Below are 21,162 nucleotides of genomic sequence, written 5' to 3' on the forward strand. Positions count from 1 at the left end.
GGACCTGGATTTTGGTCCCCACGGTGCAGAAAGTCCCCACCAGGATAGTAAAAGTCAGATTTTGGTCCCCACCAGGATAGTACGAACCCGTACACACACACACACATACACACACACACACACACACACACTGGGAAAGGAGTGGGGAGTATAGGGAGCAACAACAATGCAAAACAAAATGGCAGATCACACTTTGAGGACCGACGGACTGTGACAAAATTATGCATAAATTATGTGGTTTTGCCTCTTTCATCTCTTTGTATATGAGAACCTCTGGTGATTTGATACACCAATAGAATTGCCTTTCATGTATTACTGTTTAGGCTCAAAGTTTGATTGTTTAAAGGCATGCAGTGACTTGAAAAAATGACTCCCCTCAAAATGTCTTAAACCAAAAGCAATAAGCCTGTTTGGAAATTGTGAAGAGTAGAAAGTCCAGATATTGGTGTGAAAATGTAAGGATAAAAAGGAAAAATAATCAAGTAAAACACAGATATCTAAAAATTCTACTACAATACATTAATCAAGGGTATGTACTTTGTTACTCTCCACCTCTGACCATGACTGAGTAAATTAACATGGTCATGGAGATGCTCTGACCGTCTGTTGCTCTAAAGTGTTCTCTTCTTCACATTAAAAATTTAAGTTCCTTAAAATCTAAAATTGGTCATTTTAGAAAACTCTCAAAACAAAACCCCTCCATGAATTAATCCTAACTGTTGGTAATATGTTGCATTTATTAAAGACTTTCTTTATGAAGATGGCCTTGTGAGTATTGAGTAACGTTGGAGGAGGGGACAACAAAACAATACTCAGGCATTTCTGCCCTGATATCACCCCAGGGACCCAAAAGAATTGGGTGCAGAGACAAAGAGATCATTCACAGCTTATCAGATGGAGATTTTCTGAGTTTTACAACACCAAGAGAGGAGGCAGTCATCCACCAACAGGTCTTAATTTGAAGCACGTTCAATAAAGAAGGGGAAGGTATGTAATCTATTCAAGAAAATTGCTATTATGGGTTCTTTAAACTGTTTTACCTCATCAAACGATAAATAGCAGATACTAGACAAGGAATCAGTATTTCCATAGTTGCTAATAGTGTGAAGTTTTGCTTGGTAGTTAGTGGCCATTAAACAGCAAAACAGTGGAAAATCATTAGTTGCCCTTAACCGAGACTGTGGGAAGTTGTGATTGTTTTATCTAGTGCTGCCTGGCAGTGAGCTACTGTCCTTTGACGTTGTCCCACTGTGAAAAGACAAAAAGACTCATCATTCAATAACAGTTAAAAATGTCTATATCATATGTAGGTACTGGGTTGTCACAAGTTTTGGGCAACTCAATTGACAATTTGCCAGATTGACAATGTTAGGCTAAGACATTACTGAACATATGACTTTGCCTCAAGCTTCCAGCAATGCTAACATCACATAGCATGACAACAGAGATGGAAGAAACATTTTTGCAACTACTTATCTAAAATATTCACAAGAAAGAAACTGTTTATTGCAATTACACTCCATTTGGACAAAATTCGCTTAGCCTCACTCTCTTTGCAGGTTAAGCATTTGCATTTTGTTGTTTACAAAGATCATATGATATATTTCCCAGTGAACTTTCTCAGTAAAAATCGGAAGTAACAGGTATATAATTTAGCACTGAAGTATACTAAAATGTGTTTTAAAGTAAGTTCATTAGTGTGTATTTTATTCAGTGACATGTATCACTTTCAGATCAGGTTTCTCTATTTCAGGGCTCCATTATTTATTATATAGTTAAGTCCTCAGTAAGGAACAAGTGCCTTTTAATGAACAAAGCACATAAAATTACATAACTGAATGCAGCAGGAAATTACATGTATGTTTATCGGTTTGCAATCGTGACTATTGCTGGACAACAAACTGCACCAACCTCCAGTGGTGCAGTTTGATATCTAACATTACAGGACAAAACAATAGTATTTTGACTTTTTTCTCAAAATAGTATTTTGACTTAAATCTTGAAATTTTGACTTTATTTTCAAAATGGCCCAAATTATTATTTTTTCTTAATGTGGCTGTTTTACTGCTTTGTAGTACAGTGGATGATAACGAGCCAAAAATGTAAACACACAAACAACACCTAAGACAAGATATGATTCCTGACGAACACAATTCAGCCTCTCCTCCGCACGACATTGTCATTAGTCACATGATTTTTTTGTCACAGCAATGCATTATCTGCATTATCAAAAAAGCACTTTTGCTTGCTTGCTTGCTAACATTTCAGCTAGTGATGGGCCAAACATTACATGCATCGATATGGTGTTTCGCTTCTTGTGCTTACTGTGTGCACCAGTGCAGTGTTGGTGTGTCTTTTCTTAAATTTTTAGTTGATAAGATTAAAGATCAATGCCTAAATTTCCCCAAAGCCTCTTTCTTGTTCTGCTAGTGAGCCGCCCCTTCTCACTCTTGGTCTATTTTGATAGGAGTTTTAGTGTGTCTGCAAATCAGATTATGTCTGAATGGTGCTATCTGGAGTTACAGGCTCGGTGCTGGGAGTTATTCGGTTTTTAATATACATTCTTCCTTTAGGCCAGATAATACAGCAGTTTCTTGATGTTTCTTATCATCTTTTGGCTGATGATATTCAGCCATACTGGTCGCCTTCTGAAGTTCACCAACTCTCCGCTTTGATTGACTGCTTAAAAAACATTAAGCAATGGTTGAACAACACCTACTTACAGCTAAAGCCAGACAAAACTGAAACCTTGATTATTGCACCGGACAGTTCAATGTCTGACATTAAACAGCAACCGGGTGATTTAGGTCTGTTGCAGAAGCGTAGCCTCAGTAATTTAGTTGTTATTTGTGATTAAGCTTTTCCTGGGAGCGAAACTTAAAACAGATAGTAAGAATCTGCTTTTTAAATTTATTTTATTTTCTGCTTTAAAGTTGCTACACCGGCTCCCAATCAGATCTAGATTTCATTTAAAAATTTTACATGGACATTACATGGTCTACATAATTAGACCAGGGCTTTTATGATGCATTTATGATTGTGTTGTGTTTCGTTACCTCTCGTGTGAAGCACTTTGTCACATCTGTCTGTGAAACGTGCTATATAAATACACTTTATTTACTTTACTTCTACTATTCAAAGCACAGGGCTAACTTCAGAATGCTGATATGCTCAACATTATGATTGAAATCTTTTAAATAATGCTTTGAAAACCAATATCGGTGGGTATATTAAAACACAGTAAGGATAATAATGCTAATGTTTTTAAAAAAAGATCTTTAGTGAGGTCATTATTAGAGTTGAATATGTTAATATTTAAAGCTATAAACCCAGAATGAGTTCTGAGATGAGGCCAGTGGGAAGTTGATAACAAAGACAAATAATGAAGTGAACAACCTGTTGATGAAACTGGATGAAATGAGAGATCACCCAAGTGATAACCAGTGACTAAATCACATTTCAAAGCAGTTTGTTTCCCTAAAAATGTGTAATGAGTGCCTTACGAAAAAATATACAAAGTTAATTTGGATCCATTTTGTGCCCAATCAAGTTTTGACCAAAATTTAATACCAAATATCCAGGAGTTATAGTTAGTTTATAGTTGTTTAGATATTTAAATCTAGATCAAAGGGGTGGATCAACCAACTGTTAATCATGACAGATGACAACAACAGTTTACTCCCTGTTCCAGTCTGGATCAGTGGATTAGATGAATTCGGTTGCTTCTCACTCACAGTTCCATTGCATTTATCTGTGATGAAACATAAAATTGAATCTCATGTGGATGTTTATACTCAGATCTTGTGTTTGGGGGGTCTTTCTTGTGGTCTGAGTTCACCATGTTTCCAGGGGTTCCTGCTTTCAGTGGTTTGGAGACCAGCCTGAGCGCCTTCACCACACTCTGCTTGTCTTGGATCAGCATCACCAGAAAAAAACATTCAGTCTGCAGGATATTGAAGCTGGTGCAAAACACACTGCCTAAAGAAATGCATTTTAATCTGAGTGGGAGGAAACTTTCTGATAATCTTTCAACAACTTATTTGTGACCGTAACTGCTTTCTTCTCTACCACATTCTTCTGCAGTTCTCAACTTACTGATCCAAAACTACTGAAATCATACACTTCTTGTGCCATTAAAATCCTTCGTGAACAATCCAGGGCTTTCTTAGATGAATGTAAAGCAGAAATGATCAGAGAAGCCTCAGCCCACCAGTGGTTTCCTGCTCCCCTGCTCTGGTTACAGTCCTGAAAAAAGAATGATGGGAGATTTTCCATGCGTTCTTGGAGGCAACCTCAGTACCCATGTTTCCTAAGAGACTGGCCACAATGTCTTTCCCCTAACTCTGGAAAAACTGAAATATGATTACTTGCTTGTGAGGGGTTCCAAGAGCAATTAGTGGATGATGGTGTAACATAAAAAGCTGGAGAGAACAGTGATCGAAGAAAATAACAGTCTTAGTTTGAAAAAGGCTAAACAAGAGTTTGCCTGTCCTACTGCATGTGTGCATGACTATATATACAATGGGGTTTCTACTGTAGATTTAAAGCAAACATACTTTGTAGAATTTAGTAAGTAAGTGTCTCATTCTGACACTACTGAAAAGATTATGAAAAGGCAAATATCAGACAACCTATTTTCAAGCTTTGTCATATTTGTACGATATTTACTTAAAGGCATTATATAGTTTTTAAACTGTTAAGTTAAATATGAGTTCCTGTTACATTTTTGAGTTCATGAAACCTAGTTTTGATTCACTTTTACTATTTTGCAGGTCAAATAAGCACCACTTAAATGTTTAATTTCACTGCAATCATTTCTGTTAAAACATTCTTATGCTTTGACTGAAGTCTATGCGTTTTACCATCATCATGTATAAATATTTAATTTGGTTGGCTAGTGGGAAAGCATCAATGTAAGCATTTGCAGTATCAAAACTTCTAAATGTTAACTAAAATAATATGCATGTTGTGTTTTGAGTTATATTTATTGTTAAACTGTTCGGATTGTGCTTCATTTTCCTTCATGTAGCAAATCTATGATACGATGGGTGAGGAGAGTTGCTGGGTTGATGACCATCATTGTGTTAGCAGAGACCACAATGTGTTGAACTAGTTAATGCAAAAAGGAGGACTTGCAAAGTGTACTTCGAGGTCTTTATAATGAAATTTCTAATACAATTAAAAAAAAAATATATAAAACTTTTTAAAGATCAGTGTTTAATACTTTAAAAGGTAGTTTTTAAATGACCATAATCCTATAGAAGAGTGAATGAATAATAAGGCACATCAACTGAACATATTTCAATTCTTCTTGTAAGTACTTTAATTTATTTCATCATTAATTTCCTCAGTGCAATCTCTTTTATTCACAAGAAGCATGCAGCAAATTGCCTTCCAATACCAGCATAAATGGTGATGTCACAGTTGGCATGCATACAGCCAGTGGAGTGACTATAAATCAAGCTTGTTGCTAGTTTTACCTTTAGAATATGCGACTGTCCCCTGCACCATGACTCACAGGTATGTCTGCATTTTGTGGTTAGTGTGTTTGAGCCATGCAGTAGTAAATAACAGTTAAGTTTTTTAGGTATTTAAGTTTATTTATGAAAAGATGATATCCCCATTTAGAAGTTATTTACTGCCTCCAGAAGCACTAACAACTTTCTACTAAATTTAACTATGTTTTAAATTCATGACAAAATATTACTGTGGCTTTTCTGATTTCTTTCTGCATTTTTAATGGATAGGACACTTTGCTAATTCACCACAGACTTTCCTCAAACTATCTCATATTGGTGGATTTAATGTTTAAAAAGTGAGTGGTTTTACCAGCCCCTCTCTCTCTCTCTCTCTTGTGATTTGCACCAATATTCACTCCATTGCTCTTTGCAGAACAAGGTAGCTTTGTTTCTTGCTTTATTGGGGAATTTAGAGCATTCACTTCAGTGCTCATCGCTTATGTGCTTCATGATTGTTCCTGCTCATTGAAGCTCATAATGCATTTATTTTCCCTCTGAAAATGTAATATCTGCTCTCTCTCTCTGTGCAGGACCACTAATTGTTCTTTGAGGAATCAAGGGCCATGGTGCTAATGCCACTCCATCTCCTGCTGCTGGTCTTATGGGTTTGCATAGTTGATGGTGACCAGACCAAACCAACCCAACCACCTCTGATACCTCATAAGCCTTTCGTTGTAGTCTGGAATGCTCCCACTGAGTCATGTCGGCTTCGATTCAAGGTGGACTTGGACCTCAGCATTTTTGATATTGTAGCAAACCTCAATGAAACTCTAAGTGGACCAAATGTCACCATCTTCTACCACAGCCATCTGGGATACTACCCATACTACTCGAACTCTGGGATCCCAATAAATGGTGGCCTGCCGCAGAACCAAAGCATCTCCAAACATCTTGGAAAAGCCCGGGCTGACATTGACAAGTTGATCCCCCACAAAGATTTCCGAGGCTTAGGCGTCATTGACTGGGAGAACTGGAGGCCTCAGTGGGTCAGAAACTGGGGCTCTAAAGACATCTACCGCAAAAGGTCCAGGGAACAGATCCGAAAACTTCACCCAAATTGGCCAGAGAGCAAAGTTGAAAAGGAAGCGAAGGAAGGCTTTGAGAGAGCTGGACAAGCTTTCATGAATCTGACCTTGGCACTGGCTCAAGGTCGCAGACCAGGTGGGCTGTGGGGGTTTTATCTGTTTCCAGACTGCTACAACTATGGCTACAAACAACATCCACAACATTACACTGGGGAATGTCCAAATGTTGAACATGTTCGCAATGACCATCTGATATGGCTCTGGAAGGAGAGCACAGCCCTCTATCCATCCATCTACCTAGACTATGAGCTAAAGTCCTCCTCTAACACAGTCAAGTTTGTCCATTATCGAGTCAAGGAAGCTATGAGGATTGCATCCATTGCACGTACGGACTTCACATTGCCTGTGTTTGTCTACTCCCGACCATTCTATGCCTACACCTTTGTAGTTCTGTCAGAGGTAGGCCTTAAGCTCTTTAATTACACCTTCATGGTGTGCGTGCCAACTGGAAACATTTAAAAAAACAAAAAAGTGTCTATTGGCCTAATAATTAAGCTGTATACAACATACTACAATATTTTGCGATGTTTGGGGGACCCTTTTTCCTTATGATCCACTTCACAATTATCTCTGCTTTGCTTTGAGTGGCCTTTTGACGTTAACATATTCTACTATTTACTACAAAGATGGTTGTAGACAAGAGAACATTAATAGATTGTGCAATGGTGGATATAAAGAATTCCTGGATCTCTTTAAAGGCATCATAAATTGAAGTGTTAACAGTGTTTACTGGCAAAATATACACCTGTCCTTTTCTTTAAGAGTGACCTGATTCATACTATTGGGGAAAGCGCTGCCTTGGGAGCATCAGGTGTCGTCCTTTGGGGATCCTCAGAGTATGCTCGATCACAGGTAACTGCTAGACATGCAGACAAAAATAGAAACACAGATTTAAAAAATTTTGAGGAGCTGTGTAAAATGTAAATAAAAAAAGAAAAAGAAAAATTTATCATAAGAAAAATATTTGCTCATTTTGAATTTGATGGCTGCCATCAGGCAGTTCTGGGGGCTGGGAGGTGGCCTGGGGAAAGGGATGAAGCAATTCAGGGGGCTGACTGCTTGGCCCACGACATAGATGAAATAGTTCATTGGCCACCGGATCAGTCAGGAGGTGAGCAGAGGAGACAAAATAGTTCGGTGGCCGGGCCAAGAGGTCAGGGGAGAAGACTAGCCACTTCAGGAGGCTGACCAGGGGAGCAGTGCCAGAGATGGAGCTTCACTGGAGGCTGGAATGAATGGAGATGATGGGACAACTCGGGAAGCGTGACCAAAGGCTGGCAGTAGCAAAGGTGAGGGGACACCTTAGGAGTTCAGGAGGCTTGGCTGGACTGACGGTACCAACAAAGGCCCTCTGTGTCCATTACTGAAGGCTGGCAATGGTAATGAAGGCGCCCATCAGAAGGACGACTTTATGAAAACCCTCTAGAGGCCACCGTCAGCAGAGGGGATAGAAGAGTTAAGGTGGATTGGCTGGGATTGACGATGGTAATGAGGATGCTATTCAAAAATGTAGGTTAAAGCTCTATAATGCAAAGAAGAAGCCATGTGTCCAGCAACTGGTCTCTAGAGATCCCAAAAAATCACAGACTGTTATTTAAAGGAAAAATACCACACAGTGGTAAACATGTCTCTGTCCCAACCTTTGAGACATTTTGCTGCCACCATTTTCAAAATGAGCTAAAGTTTTTCTTGATGTGCAAAAGCAGCACCAAATAAAACAATAAAAAAAGAACTTCCTTCTAAAATAAGTTAAATGCTAAAATAAAACTAATTGTACTGCACTACAGTGAGTGGCCTAACATATAAAAGACACGAGAAGCACTACAAGGAATATATTTAAAAAGCAAACACCACATGTCAAAGCTCAAATGCATGACAATTTACATTGCAACCCAAAGGGGGGAAAAACATAAGAAAAGTCTGCAGTGCCCACCACCACTCAAAATCACTGTGGTACATGCAAAAAACGCAGAAAAAAATCACACTAATTTCTGTGCAGTTCCTTTACTGTCTGAAAACACAGAAACAAGGACCTAACATTAGTTTCCAATGTGATGCCTTGATGTTAGCTATATTGAAACTACAAGAAGATGGACTACCAAACATGCCAGAGTGTGTTCTAACTCTGTTGTTTTATGGAGGTCTTATAAACAAAAACACCCTGTGAAAATATCCCTTCATAATAAAGGCTGGTATTTTAAAGAAGAAGGCCCATTTGGGCCCAGATTTACTGATGTCTGCAGCAGCCGAAAGACTTCTTTAGATGTTAACATAATGAAGCTCAGTGTCAGTTTTGTGACTGAAAGTTATGAAGAGTAATTTGGTGGCTGGCCTTATGGTATATGTATTTGCAAGAGTCTCACTTTTAGGAGGAGAATATTTTAACCAGTCACGTTATCAGAATGAGTGACTAATCAGCACTTTGCACAGATGGCTCAATGCTCCTATTGCACTGCCAAAACTTTGGCTCTGTCCTAAAACTCTTCACTCTGTCCTCATGCGCATTAAGAGGTGAGCCCCATAATAATACCATTTTCATAAGACAGAGGGGAAATGATTTGAAACGAGCTTCTTTCTGTTTCACTCTGTTTCATCTTCTCTCTGCTGAATCTGTAACAAATGAAAGTGTTACTGTGTTAGATTAATGCCTGAATGTTGCAGTGTGCTCTTTAAAATAAAGAGTGATGCACATATTTACTCACGTGACACAGAGCAACATAATAACTCGAACTGTTGTGATTTGACGGTAAATAATGTTTTGTGTACTTCTGCACATCGCACAGTCAGCTGTTCCACACAGATTTCAGGTTTATGGTGGAACAGTTTGTAATGATGCAGCTGTCCTCTGGATAAGTCTTGTGCTGCACCCAAGTCCGAATCCTCAGAACCCTTTGCACAGTTTTCAGTGATTCCTATCAGAAGAGTTATTTCTTATATCATAATCAAACCTCCAGCGCTCTCAATCATGCTCCCTCCCCGGGATTTTTGAGCCACTAACTCGTATTCTCTCTGCAGAATCCTAGTTGTTTCCAGACGTGAACTGGCTGCATGTTTGTCTATAAATTACAGGGATAAACATAATAAAATACTCCATGTATGTAATGCTTCAAGGTCATAGGTCAAAGGTCAGGGTTATTCAAATTAATCAAATGCTTTAGTTTTCATTGGATCATCTCCATATTTTAAAGCAATATATTAGTCATTAGAGGGCATAATTTATTAGTGCTTTTCTAGTCCTCAACCTTTATATTTTATGACAGTTCAGCACAAGAAAATGTCTTTAAAGTAGGGAATAAAAAAGCTAATGGTGATGACAAAGCTGTTGAAAATTAAAAACAATATATTATTCTAATAAATGTCTTATACATTTGACTTAGAATTTCTCCTTCCTCCCCTAGAGAAACTGCCTAATGGTGAAGAAGTACATCAATGGTCCTCTGGGACATTATGTCATCAATGTCACATCAGCAGCTAAGCTGTGCAGCAAAGCATTGTGCAAAAAGAACGGCAGATGCATCCGTAAGAGCCTGGACTCAGACACTTACCTACACCTGAACCCACGCTTCTTCCACATTCACCACAACTCAGCTCCCAGCGGCCCTCGCTTTCACATCAGTGGCCACCTAAACAACCACGACATCCTGGACATGAAGCAAAAGTTTACCTGCCAGTGCTACCAGGGCTGGACAGGTGTTTACTGTGAGGTACCTCAGACTATGCCACCTCTTCCTCTTCCTCCCCCACTCCAACCCACTGTGCCGGTACTTCGCCCTCAGGGGATCAATCTGCTGGGAGACATCCTGCTCCTCCTGTCACTCCATTTCTTCTGTCTATGTGTTATCATATTCCTGGGACTTTGTTTGATTATCAAGTCTCTCATATTGTAGACACAAAGACTTTATTTAGGACCAGAGAGTTGCTGTAAAGTCTTTGCCAAACCACAAGTGAGATCCGCCACAGTTCATGCCAATGTCCCCTAGTTGAAGAAAACTGTTTATATTAAAAAAAAATGAGAAATTCTCAGATTTGGCCTATAAATGCAAAGCTCAGTCTGATCGTGGTCTGATCCAGGCAACAATGTTTGCATCTGTGTTAAAGTTCAATTCAGGAAAAATGTACACTGGGTGGGGGGGGGGGGGGGGGGGTTATGTCACAAATTGCAAATTTAGATTCCCATAATGTTCCCACAAAACAATATTTTTGAGTTTTTGTTTTTTGATCTTTGTTTTTAGTTTTACCTGACAGTTCTTTGAAGCTGACCAGTATTCATTTCAATTCAGTTTGATTTATATAGTCCCAAATCACAACAAAAATTGCCTTAAGGTGCTCTTACTTTGCATTTGAAGGGAAAATGATAATAATTTGGGAGTAGAGAAATATAAAAACTCTGCAATCCATATAGGCTTTTCTAAGTTCAGTGGATTGGGCTTAAACTTTTTCTGTATGATGAATTTAAGTTGCTGGTATTCAAGAACTTTATTGTTACTAACTCCATATTTTGATACAAATTCTTGCAACTAAATAAAGTTTCTCTCTTGAATAATATGTTCTTGATTTTTTAAAATCCCGTTTACATGCCATGATGCAAAAGTCAGTAGGTTCTAATTTTTGGACAGATATCTGGATTGTTCCAAATGGGAGCTACTTGGGATAGGTGATGACTTATTATTATTTATTTTTACTTATTTATCTTATCTTGTTTATCAAAAATTTCCACAGGCTGTCAAGGAGGTGTTTAAGTTAAGGCTTTTAAAGCTGTTATAATGGTCATTACTGAAGCCAATGAAAAGCAGAGCATACACACATATGTACTTTGTTTTTCTCTAGGTCCACCGAAGGATTACGCATCAGGCTTCATTTTCTCCATTTTGAAACAACAAACACTCTTTACCTAAAAAGTAGTGAAACAAATTGGTAGCTCTAAACCACCATTGTGTTTTGGGTTCTATGTAGTTTTGAAATGTATTTGTGATGGTTTATCTATTCATAAAAAATTCACAATGTTTGAGTCTAGTTACTTAAACCAAGCAATAGAGAGTTTACCAGGAATTAGTTCTGCCTAAAATCAATTATCTGTTCTCACTATCAGTGATATACGTAAAGTTTTCCAATGTGTAAATGATTCAGATCACTGATAAATAGCTTATCTTTATTAAACATAATGCATTCAGAAGGGGGCAAATGGGAATAATGAGATGAGGAGAGCCAGCAGGCAGGATTAGTTCAGTAACAGAAATCGCATGTGAAAAAAACAGAAAAAGGTGCAAAAATTAGAATAAACTGCCCAAAACTACAAAACTATTGGCAACAAATGAGTGTGAATGTATGCAGCTATAAATATTAAGGGAACAAATGAGAGAATACAAGTTCCAGAAGACCACAAATTACTGATGGTCTCTAAAAAATGGACACCATTCTATATGTTACATACTGTACTTTTGACATTGAATTAAGGTTTTGAAATAAATTTGAAATCAGCAGTCATTCAGCTGTAATGGAACAGCTGAAAATTCACAAACACATGCAACTGACCGCAGTTTCTTTCCAGAGATGACACTTGTCCTTTAAATTGAATTCACACAATATTAAAGTTGTGGTGATAATTTTAAGCATGCCCAAAAACATCAGGCACTTTTGAGTTTGTGAGACTGCATCAGAAAAATATTACACAAAACATGAAATTCATTTTTATTAAAGTAAGATGTTGATGGGATCCAGGTGATCATAAAGGCTAGAGGAGCAGAGGATGGTAGGACAAGAGGAAGTGGTCTAGTGTGAAATAACACAGTAATTAGTAAACATGCAAGAGGGTAAGTAGTAATAGGGGATTGGAGTTAGCGTTGCAGGCTTTCTCTTAATTTGGTCATAGCTGAGACCTACTTCAACAGCAATGATGAACTGAGTCCACAGTGACACTTTAGACAACCCAGCGCTCTGCCATCATCATGATGCTTCCAGTAAATGACCAATAAATAGCATAAGTGCAGGAAAGCTGTTTGGAAGTGTATCTCGAAAAGAAAGATCAGTCAAATCCAAACAAGAACTGATTTGTTTTTTATAGACTAATTCTAAGAGAATTAGTCCATAAAATATAATTAGCTGAAGCTGACATGACTAAATTATTCTCGCAGCAAGCTTCTGTCAGTGTTGTTAATGGATTAAGATGAGTGACAGCCCTGTAAAGACCCTCCCCATCTGCATATCACAAGCCCTTTGTTTTCTAATATTTCTAACATTATAATCTTCCTCACTTCCTTAACACAAACCTGTTAGAACAGACAAAAATTACATCATCAGCACAGCTGATTTAAAAAAATAACAAAGACAGTGTTTTGCAGTTTGTTTCCTTCAACTTTTTCAATGAGACCAAGAAGTTAAAGAGTTCAACCTTTTTTTTAGTACTGTATCCTACCTCTGCTTTAGAAAATAAACTTCTAGGGTTCATCATTCAATATGTGTTAAGTACACAGATACCAAAGACCAGTAATTTTAAAAACCTCAGACTTTAGTTAGCTCCTGCACTTGAACTAATAACCATAATCAGCTGTAGTTCAGTGTCAGCTCTCATGGTGGATGTTCAGCGTGTCTGCAAGTAAACCTGGCAGAGACTAAACATGAGTTTCCTGTCAGTGACCTTTTTGTTGTTTAACAAATCAACACTGATCTCCAGCTTACTGGACTGAACCTCTGAAGGGCCTTAATGCTGGCTGATATTTATCTAAAGGTTTTTTTTTTCAATATCAGCAAATCAATGAAAAGACCAGTATCAGAAAAATCAGTGTGTAGCAGTTTAACATGCTAGAAATATTGTAGTTTCTAAGACGTATTGCTAATACAGGAGGAAATAAAACATTTATTGTGGAGTATTTTCAGGAATAATTCACAAAGTCACTGTAGAATCTTAAAGAAAAATGATGTAAATAGTAGAGTTAATGATTACAATCTGAGCTTAGGGTCTGCAGCTGTGATTGGCTGGTTATTATCTTTCTACTGCCACTCCACTCGTGGTATCTACAGTTGCTGATTACAGGCGGGGAGTCAATGCAGCTAAACATTTACATTCTTTGTACACAAGCAGTTAACAAGGTCCAAACAGCAGCAATTGATGATCTAGATGGTCTCACCTTACAAACTCATTGAAATGAAGAAAAAAAAAGATCTAAACTGTATCCATTTCTGGCTTAGAAGCAAAGATAATGATAAACCCTGTGGAAAACACATAATTTTGTCCTTTCTACTGAAATACATTTAAAAGAAGTGAATGATACAACTGCTGGTACTTCTACAATTCACAGGAATAAAGGTCTGAATGTAGAATGGAGAGTTTGTGATACTGCTACACTAGAGATGGACTACTGTTTCAGTGAAAATAAGTAAATAAGTGTCATACACATCATCACAGTATGATGAGATTGAAAAAAAAAGCATGCAATATCAAACACATTTGTTGATCATTTCACAGTTTAAAGGTTAAGATGAGAGAAATTTGTAATCCAAAGATTATTCATTCACTTTGATGACATCAGGCTGAGAGACAGAACAGATTAAGGCCTGTTCGAAAGGGTAAACACTGTCATTCTGTCACTTGTTGCCACATTGTTATGCAAGAGGTGTTTTGGAGATTCCTTGACGCACATGGCATGGTTACTGAAACTGATAACTTTGAGAAAATTAAAATACTGTCATGGAAACAAGGTCCCCCTGCCCCTGGAATTAAACTGCCTGCTGGACCCCATGGGGCCACAGTGGAAACCATCTTGCAGTTTCTGCAGTCCAAGCTGGACGAGGGCAACGAGGTAAGCTGGCATCGATTAAGGCAGTTTGTGTTGTACGCTCAGCACTCAGTCGGAATGAATCGTGTCTGATCTCCCAGTTTCTAAAAGGTGCCTAGAGGCCGACAACTTGTAGGTCTAGATCCTCAGTTCCCCCATGGGACTTCGATTTAGGCTTCGCACCCTTCAGCGTCCTCCTTTTGAACTCTCAAGGATGCTGATTTGCAAAGGCTTTCCCTAAAATCAGCTTTTCTGATGTCCATAATACAATGTAACTGCACATTTTGATGTTTGGGATGTCTCGATTTTCTCTAGTTTTGTATTTTGTATTTCTTCTTCCTGGTTGTATCAACAAAAAATTTGAAGCTTCAAAGCCTCAAAGACAGAGCCTACCAGTGACATCCAATGGATGATTACAGTTATAGCATTCACAAACTTCCAAATGATTCACACATCTTGTTGATTCCAGGTCCAACATAAAAGCAATAAAGACTAGACTGCAGAGACTGTACCTCAGCTGGAATCTCCAGTAAACTTTGGTCCAGTTAACTCTGGTTTCTGGTTAATCCTGAGGTGGAGCAGCTGATGTCGTTGTCTCTAGTAAAGCTGGTTGGGTGCTCTGCTGAGGAGCCCCAGGCTTCGCCATCAGCTGGAGTCTCTGCTAAGGAGCCTCAGCCTCTGGTGTATCCAGAGGATCCTATGTGTCATGCCTGTTCTGTGTTGCCTGAGGTTTCCACACGACCATTGCCACCAAAAAAGTTGGCAACAGTACATTTGAATACTCATAGATAACAACAATAATTATATTTTGGCATAAAATTACAACAACATATAAAATATTTAAAATCACTAATACTGTTTATCTATGGCAGCTGTGGCAACAACCTCACATTGGGTGTTGGTGTAATTTGTTAAGCACTGTAGATAAAACTCTATTAAAGAAACTCGTACACTAAGATACCGAGTAATTAAAAACCAATATCAAATCTTCCTTGTTAAATAAAGAATCAGAAAGGCTATAGGTATATCAGTGTATCAGTATATCTTTAAAACAATGACATATTTGATAGGTTTCAGTCTGTTTATAGAGCAAATCACAGCACAGAGGTTTCAATGTTTGTTACTATAGCTTCACAGATAAAACACAGCTATTTTTTTCTTTAGAGCCAGTTAACAATGTTTTACTGTCTTTCTAGTGTTTAACTGAATTAACAAATACATGACTGAAAACATTTATCTAAACGTAACAATGACAAAATGGAAATTATTTGAATTGGCTCTGAAAGTTGAAACTCCCCAAATATTGAAGGACTGATGGCCTTTTTCTCCAATAAGCACAAGTGTGCTTTCTCAGTCCCTGGTCTTTCAAAACTAAATTATCGTAGTAGTGGAGAAGTAAGTGCCTGGCAAATTTTTCTGAAGAAAATCAACTTTGTTTACCCTGAAACTCAACATATCATGTGGTAAGTATTGATTCCAGGCACCATTTTTAGCCAACTATTCCTTCTCAGTCTCAAAGCCTCATTACAACTGAGGTCATTAAAGCAGCAGTAGGATCCATGCTGTCTGAGCATAGCCATTTCCGTAATGAAGTCCATATGCCCACGAGGAGCCTATGACCACGACAGCCAGCCGACGCTGGGGTTTCCGCACATGGGTGACTGAGTGAGTGAGGGGGATGAGGAGGTGAAGAAAGGGTAGTTTGGGTTCATGGTATGTGCCTTTCATCTGCAGAGGTAGTGGAAACGAATGTGCTGTCGGGATCACACTGCCTGAGGAGTTCAAAAAAATGCCCCTCAGCACACACATACACACGCAAACACACACAAAACCACACACACACATAAACACACACACACACACGCACACACGCACACACACACACACACACACACACACACACACACACACACACACACACACACACACACACAGACTGAGGTAATATTTGTATGTCTTTCAATTTTCCTGACGTTGTCCAAAGGCTTGAATTGTACTTTATTAAAAGCTCTTCTTTCTCAAAGTGAAGACACTTTTTTGAAAGTGTAAAAATTTTGTAATACTATATCTTGATAAGTGAGTACATTTTTGATTTTGAACCAGACTTCTGGATTTTAAAGCCTGAACTAATAACTCTTACAGTTTTTGCCCATTGCTTGAACACTATAAACCCATGCTTAGACTAAAGTAACACAACTTGAAGCTTTTGTTACCATACCTCAAACACATGTACCCATTCCTTAAGCAAAAGCGCTGCTTTGCACTCTAGTTGCAATTATGCAACACACTTACTCCTTTATGCAACACACATGGTCCTGCATACTACACTCTATTTCATACATAAGACACTTCGTTCAAAAATGAAATTTCAGGGTGCCATTTGGAAAACACATGTATCCAAAATATAAAACACATCGGGTAATTGCAACCACTCAAATACATACCTGAATGCACTTACTTGCAAAACTGAACACCAATTAGCCAACTACAAAAAGCCCTCAGTTTAGCCATTTCAAGAACTTTGCAAGCATGGATGGAGGGAGAGCAAGAGGAAGAGAAGGAAGAGGAGGTGGAGGTCGAAGAGGCCATGCACGGACCCATATTTGTGATGACATAAGAGCAACTTTGGTGGACCATGTCATCAACCATGGCCTGACCATGAGGGAAGCTGGGCAGAGAGTCCACCCACATCTAAGCCGCTTCACAGTGGCATCTGTAATACGAACATTCCAACTAGAAAACAGGTATGTCGTCACCTCTCTACCTTCTACTCTACTCAGATGGTTTCTATAGCACTGTTCTATAGTATATCACATTACCATATCAAGTGTACAGGGTATTGCAGGGTGCTAATGCTTCTTTTGCAGCCAAAGTGGTAGTTTTTGTGAAACATACCATGATTACTTATATTGAAGTACAGTGTTGTACAGTGGATGATACAGTATATACAGTAAAGTACTGTAAGAAAAATAAGCAAACCTATGACAATATGTGGTTGTATTTCTCTAGAATGACTCGAAGACCTTCTGGGGGAGGACGCCAACAGACGGCGGGATCCATGAGCCCACGTATGCACAATTGTCATGATTTTTTGTGTTTACAGTATAGTGTTTTTTCTATTACTGTATTATGTTTTTGTTTTTGTTTTTTGCTTTATCTGACTTCATGGTACTGCAATGTACAATATTGAGTAGGCCTATTTGCTTTTTTGGTTGTTTGAAAATGTGCCCTCTGAATAAACAATGAAAATCAAAGACTGCAGTGTTTTATATAAAGTAGACTAGTGTGTTCCCACTGATCTGAAAGTGTTTGCATATGATGCAAGTAGGTGTCATTTTGTCAACAGAGTTACATTTTGACAAAGGTATGTTAGGTTTTGATAGCAGAGTTTAGGTTTTGAGAGTAGAGTTTCAATTTGGCACAAATGTGAAAGGTATATTTCCCAGTGTTGTGTCATGTTTACTTGTGTTTAGAGTTTTGGCACAATGAGCGAAGTTTTGCAAAATGTGTTCAAGCAACGGGCAAAAACTGTAAATGTATGACTTATTTTTCTTGGACTTTATCCCAGTCTACCCTTGTCCTTTGCTGGAATGTCAGTTCAGCTTCCCTCAGGTCTTTCCCATGTTCCTGGTGCTCCCCCTGTTTAGGATTTGTTAGTGAAGATTTTTAACTCACTCTGGCCTCCTTGTGTTGCCCAGATCCTGACAGTTACTTCTGGGTAAAACAAAAACAAAAACAAAACACAGAACAAACACACAAAAAATATGGCAACAGAAAAATGAGCATGATGTTTCAGTGTGTGGAGTACAGAAACCTTAGATGTCATAGTGGCAAAGTCTATCTATTATATAGTTTATGTTCCAAACCAGTGTGTGCTGTGTTGTTTCGTCAGACTTGAGCTTAACTGACTTCATACTTTTTCCAACTCTCTGGCTCCTCTGTTCTAATGTGAACAGTCTTCAATTATTTAGGGATACTTAGTTTGAAGCTAGCTTACCCTGAAAACTGTTTATTTTGCTTAAGTAAACACAGTTTTGTTTGAAGGAACTGTTGTAAAGATGTTGCTATAGAGCATCAAAAAATACACAAACAGTGAAAAAACTTCACCAAACAGTGTTGCTTGAATTTCTGTTCACACCCCCCAAAGTGCTCCCTCTTACACAACAATGCGAAGCATATAATTAAGACCCAGTCTAAACTGATGGCACGTCCCCATTGTCTTTCAAAATGTCTTGCAGGCTTCAGTGTTAACCTTTGAAATGTATACTGTATGTGTTTGTATGTTGGATTTAAAAAGACAGAGAAGAAAGATGTGTTCAGAAGCAAATACAGAAAAATGTATAGGACAAGCCAAGAGAAAAGATCCTCACATCTGAACACTCATAAATTCACAAGTTCTGATATCAAGAAACACAAAATTTTTCATTTACAGGAGTAGTGTGGATGAGGTGGTTGTGCTCAAGCAGGGTCTCTACAGAATGCATGGTTACTTTGTAACCTTGGTTCTCTGAGTGAGAGACTATCTTTCCACTCTGTTCCATGTTCTATATGTGTATATGTATTTTTACAAATATACATATATAGACTCTGGCCCAGTCAAGCCGAGCCGGAGGGCGGAAGGCATCGGTCTGTTAGACACAAGACTGGCCTCAGCGAGTCCCGCCTCCTGCCTCAGCCAAGCCTGCCCAGCCATCTGCGGTCTCCACACCACCACCTGCTACAGGGACCAAGGCAGTGGGTTCCCCTCTACATGAGCTCAAGGGGCAGCAACTACCAGAGCCTCCTGCAAGCCCTGCACAGTCATAGCCTGCTTCGTTTCAGTCAGAGTTCATCACGCCATCATGTGATCAGAGCTCCCCATTATGTGTGTTCCACTCTTATGCAAACCTTCTCTCGCCACTGCCTTTTTTCGACTCTAGGTCCTCTGTGAAAGTTACAGCCCGAGTCATGTTTGACCACTTAGTTTTGGTTTTGTCAGGGTTCCTGCATCGTTGACCCATCGTTTTCAGTTTGTTCATGTTCAATTTATTTTGTCACTCGTTTTCATTTCCTGTTTTGCTGTTCCAGTTACTTCCATGTGTCATTAGTCAGATTATGTTCAGCTGTGTACTCACCGGTCTCTCATTATCATCCTTATTAGTCTGTGTATTTAAGTCATCAGTTCTCTCCAGCTCATGGTCTTGTCATTGCCGTTGTCTCTCCCACATGTGTGTCTGTCCATTCAGTCAGTCAGTCAGTCAGTCAGTCAGTCAGTCAGTCGTTCAGTCAGTTCAGCCACCTTATGTTCTGTTCATCCATTCTTCACAATTAACTCCAGCCTTCATCAACCCGTGAGTCTCGCGTTTGGGTGCGCTCTTCCTCACCTCCACACAGCGAAGCTCTGACAGGTTTGTTGTAAATAAATCTTGTAAATGTTTCTACTTGTGCAATAAGTCTGCTTTTGGGTCCAATTTCCGCATACCACCAGTTCATGTCATATACTGTAAATCAGCAGCCAGCCTAAAAACATATTTTCCCATACATATTTTCAGGCCAGTGAGACCTGTTTTTCACATCACTCTATCAAAGATAACAAGTGGAGTATCGTACTCACAGTTACTTGGAATTTAAGTGAAAACCAGGCTAAGTTTTTGCTAAGTTTGTATAAAAGAAAAAAGAAGCTTCATCAGAAACATGCTCTGAAGCTGATAGTGAATAAACAAAACAAATGTTTCAGTTTTCAGTAAAAGAATGGTTTCCTCCATAATGACATGTCTCTCCACGAATACAAAGTAGCTGTATTTTTTCGTGTAAATGCTGTTTAGTTGGATGGTTTACTCTGTAGTCTGAAAAAAACATTAAAAGAGAAAAGCCATGTCCATATTAAACATAGGGGCTTGCAAGAATTGGGCTCCCTGTGACTTTTGTCTCCTTGTTGTAAATATGTGTGGTTAACCACTGGAATTTCAGCCCTGGCTAAAGTGCCAGGTCCATATATATAATATCATTTAATTAGCACAGTGACACTCTGCTGTGCAGAGGACGGAGAATACAAATTAACGAATGTGGAGACAAGGTGATACTGCTTTAAACAGCTGCACTTTACTTTGGGGAAAGAAGAAAATAATGACTTTTGAGACCTCAGAGATTTCATGTTCTCTGTTTGACTGAGTTGATTTTCTTCAGGGCTGTTAAGTTTATGTGGTTATACTTATTAAACTAGCAGACTGGCATGTCCTGTATGAGATGACCCATTTGAATTTTCTGCACAGGGAAAAAAAATACTGGTGCACCACAGTGTACATTAGAAGCTGAAATGCTTGTACATTTATTTTGAGATGTACTGTAAACTCTGAGCTTTTAGTTGAAGAGTTTTAAAAGGAGGTTATAGGATTGGTTTTACACCAGGACGTAAGTGTTATAGAAAGTTCTCTGGATCTTTTTAAAACACTGGTCTAGAAGTGTAATATTACATTGGAGCTATGTTAGCAATAGTTAAGTAACACTGACATTTAGTAAGGATTTATGACTGAAGTATTAACTGCTACTAGGTAATTAGTATTAACTAAAACTAATGCACTCACATACAGTAATAAACCATAGGTCCCATTTATTATTGAGGATATATCCTTTGAAGCTTTTTGTGCTATACCGCTTATTATTAATGTTTTAGTATAGAATAAATATATAAAGAAAAATATGAAGGTGTGCTGTTGTTTCTGGTGCCAAGATGATAGTAACAGATCCTTTAAGTCCTATACATTGCAAGGTGGAGCCTCAGTGGATCAATCTTGTTTGTCCAGCACA

At 38.5% G+C, this 21,162-nt stretch overlaps 1 protein-coding gene across 1 annotated transcript; it reads left to right on the forward strand.

Annotated features, from left to right (window-relative positions):
- The first annotated feature begins 852 nt into the window (after positions 1-852).
- On the forward strand, positions 853-10,728 carry hyal6 (hyaluronoglucosaminidase 6). Its single transcript, XM_063479062.1, has 4 exons — positions 853-987; positions 6,050-7,003; positions 7,367-7,456; positions 10,003-10,728. The coding sequence occupies exons 2-4, from the start codon at positions 6,083-6,085 to the stop codon at positions 10,489-10,491; spliced, it is 1,500 nt and encodes a 499-aa protein (XP_063335132.1). The 5' UTR covers positions 853-987; positions 6,050-6,082; the 3' UTR covers positions 10,492-10,728.
- The last annotated feature ends 10,434 nt before the right edge of the window (positions 10,729-21,162 follow it).

Source organism: Pelmatolapia mariae, linkage group LG7, assembly GCF_036321145.2.
Source record: "Pelmatolapia mariae isolate MD_Pm_ZW linkage group LG7, Pm_UMD_F_2, whole genome shotgun sequence".
In the NCBI taxonomy this organism is placed as follows: Eukaryota; Metazoa; Chordata; class Actinopteri; order Cichliformes; family Cichlidae; genus Pelmatolapia; species Pelmatolapia mariae.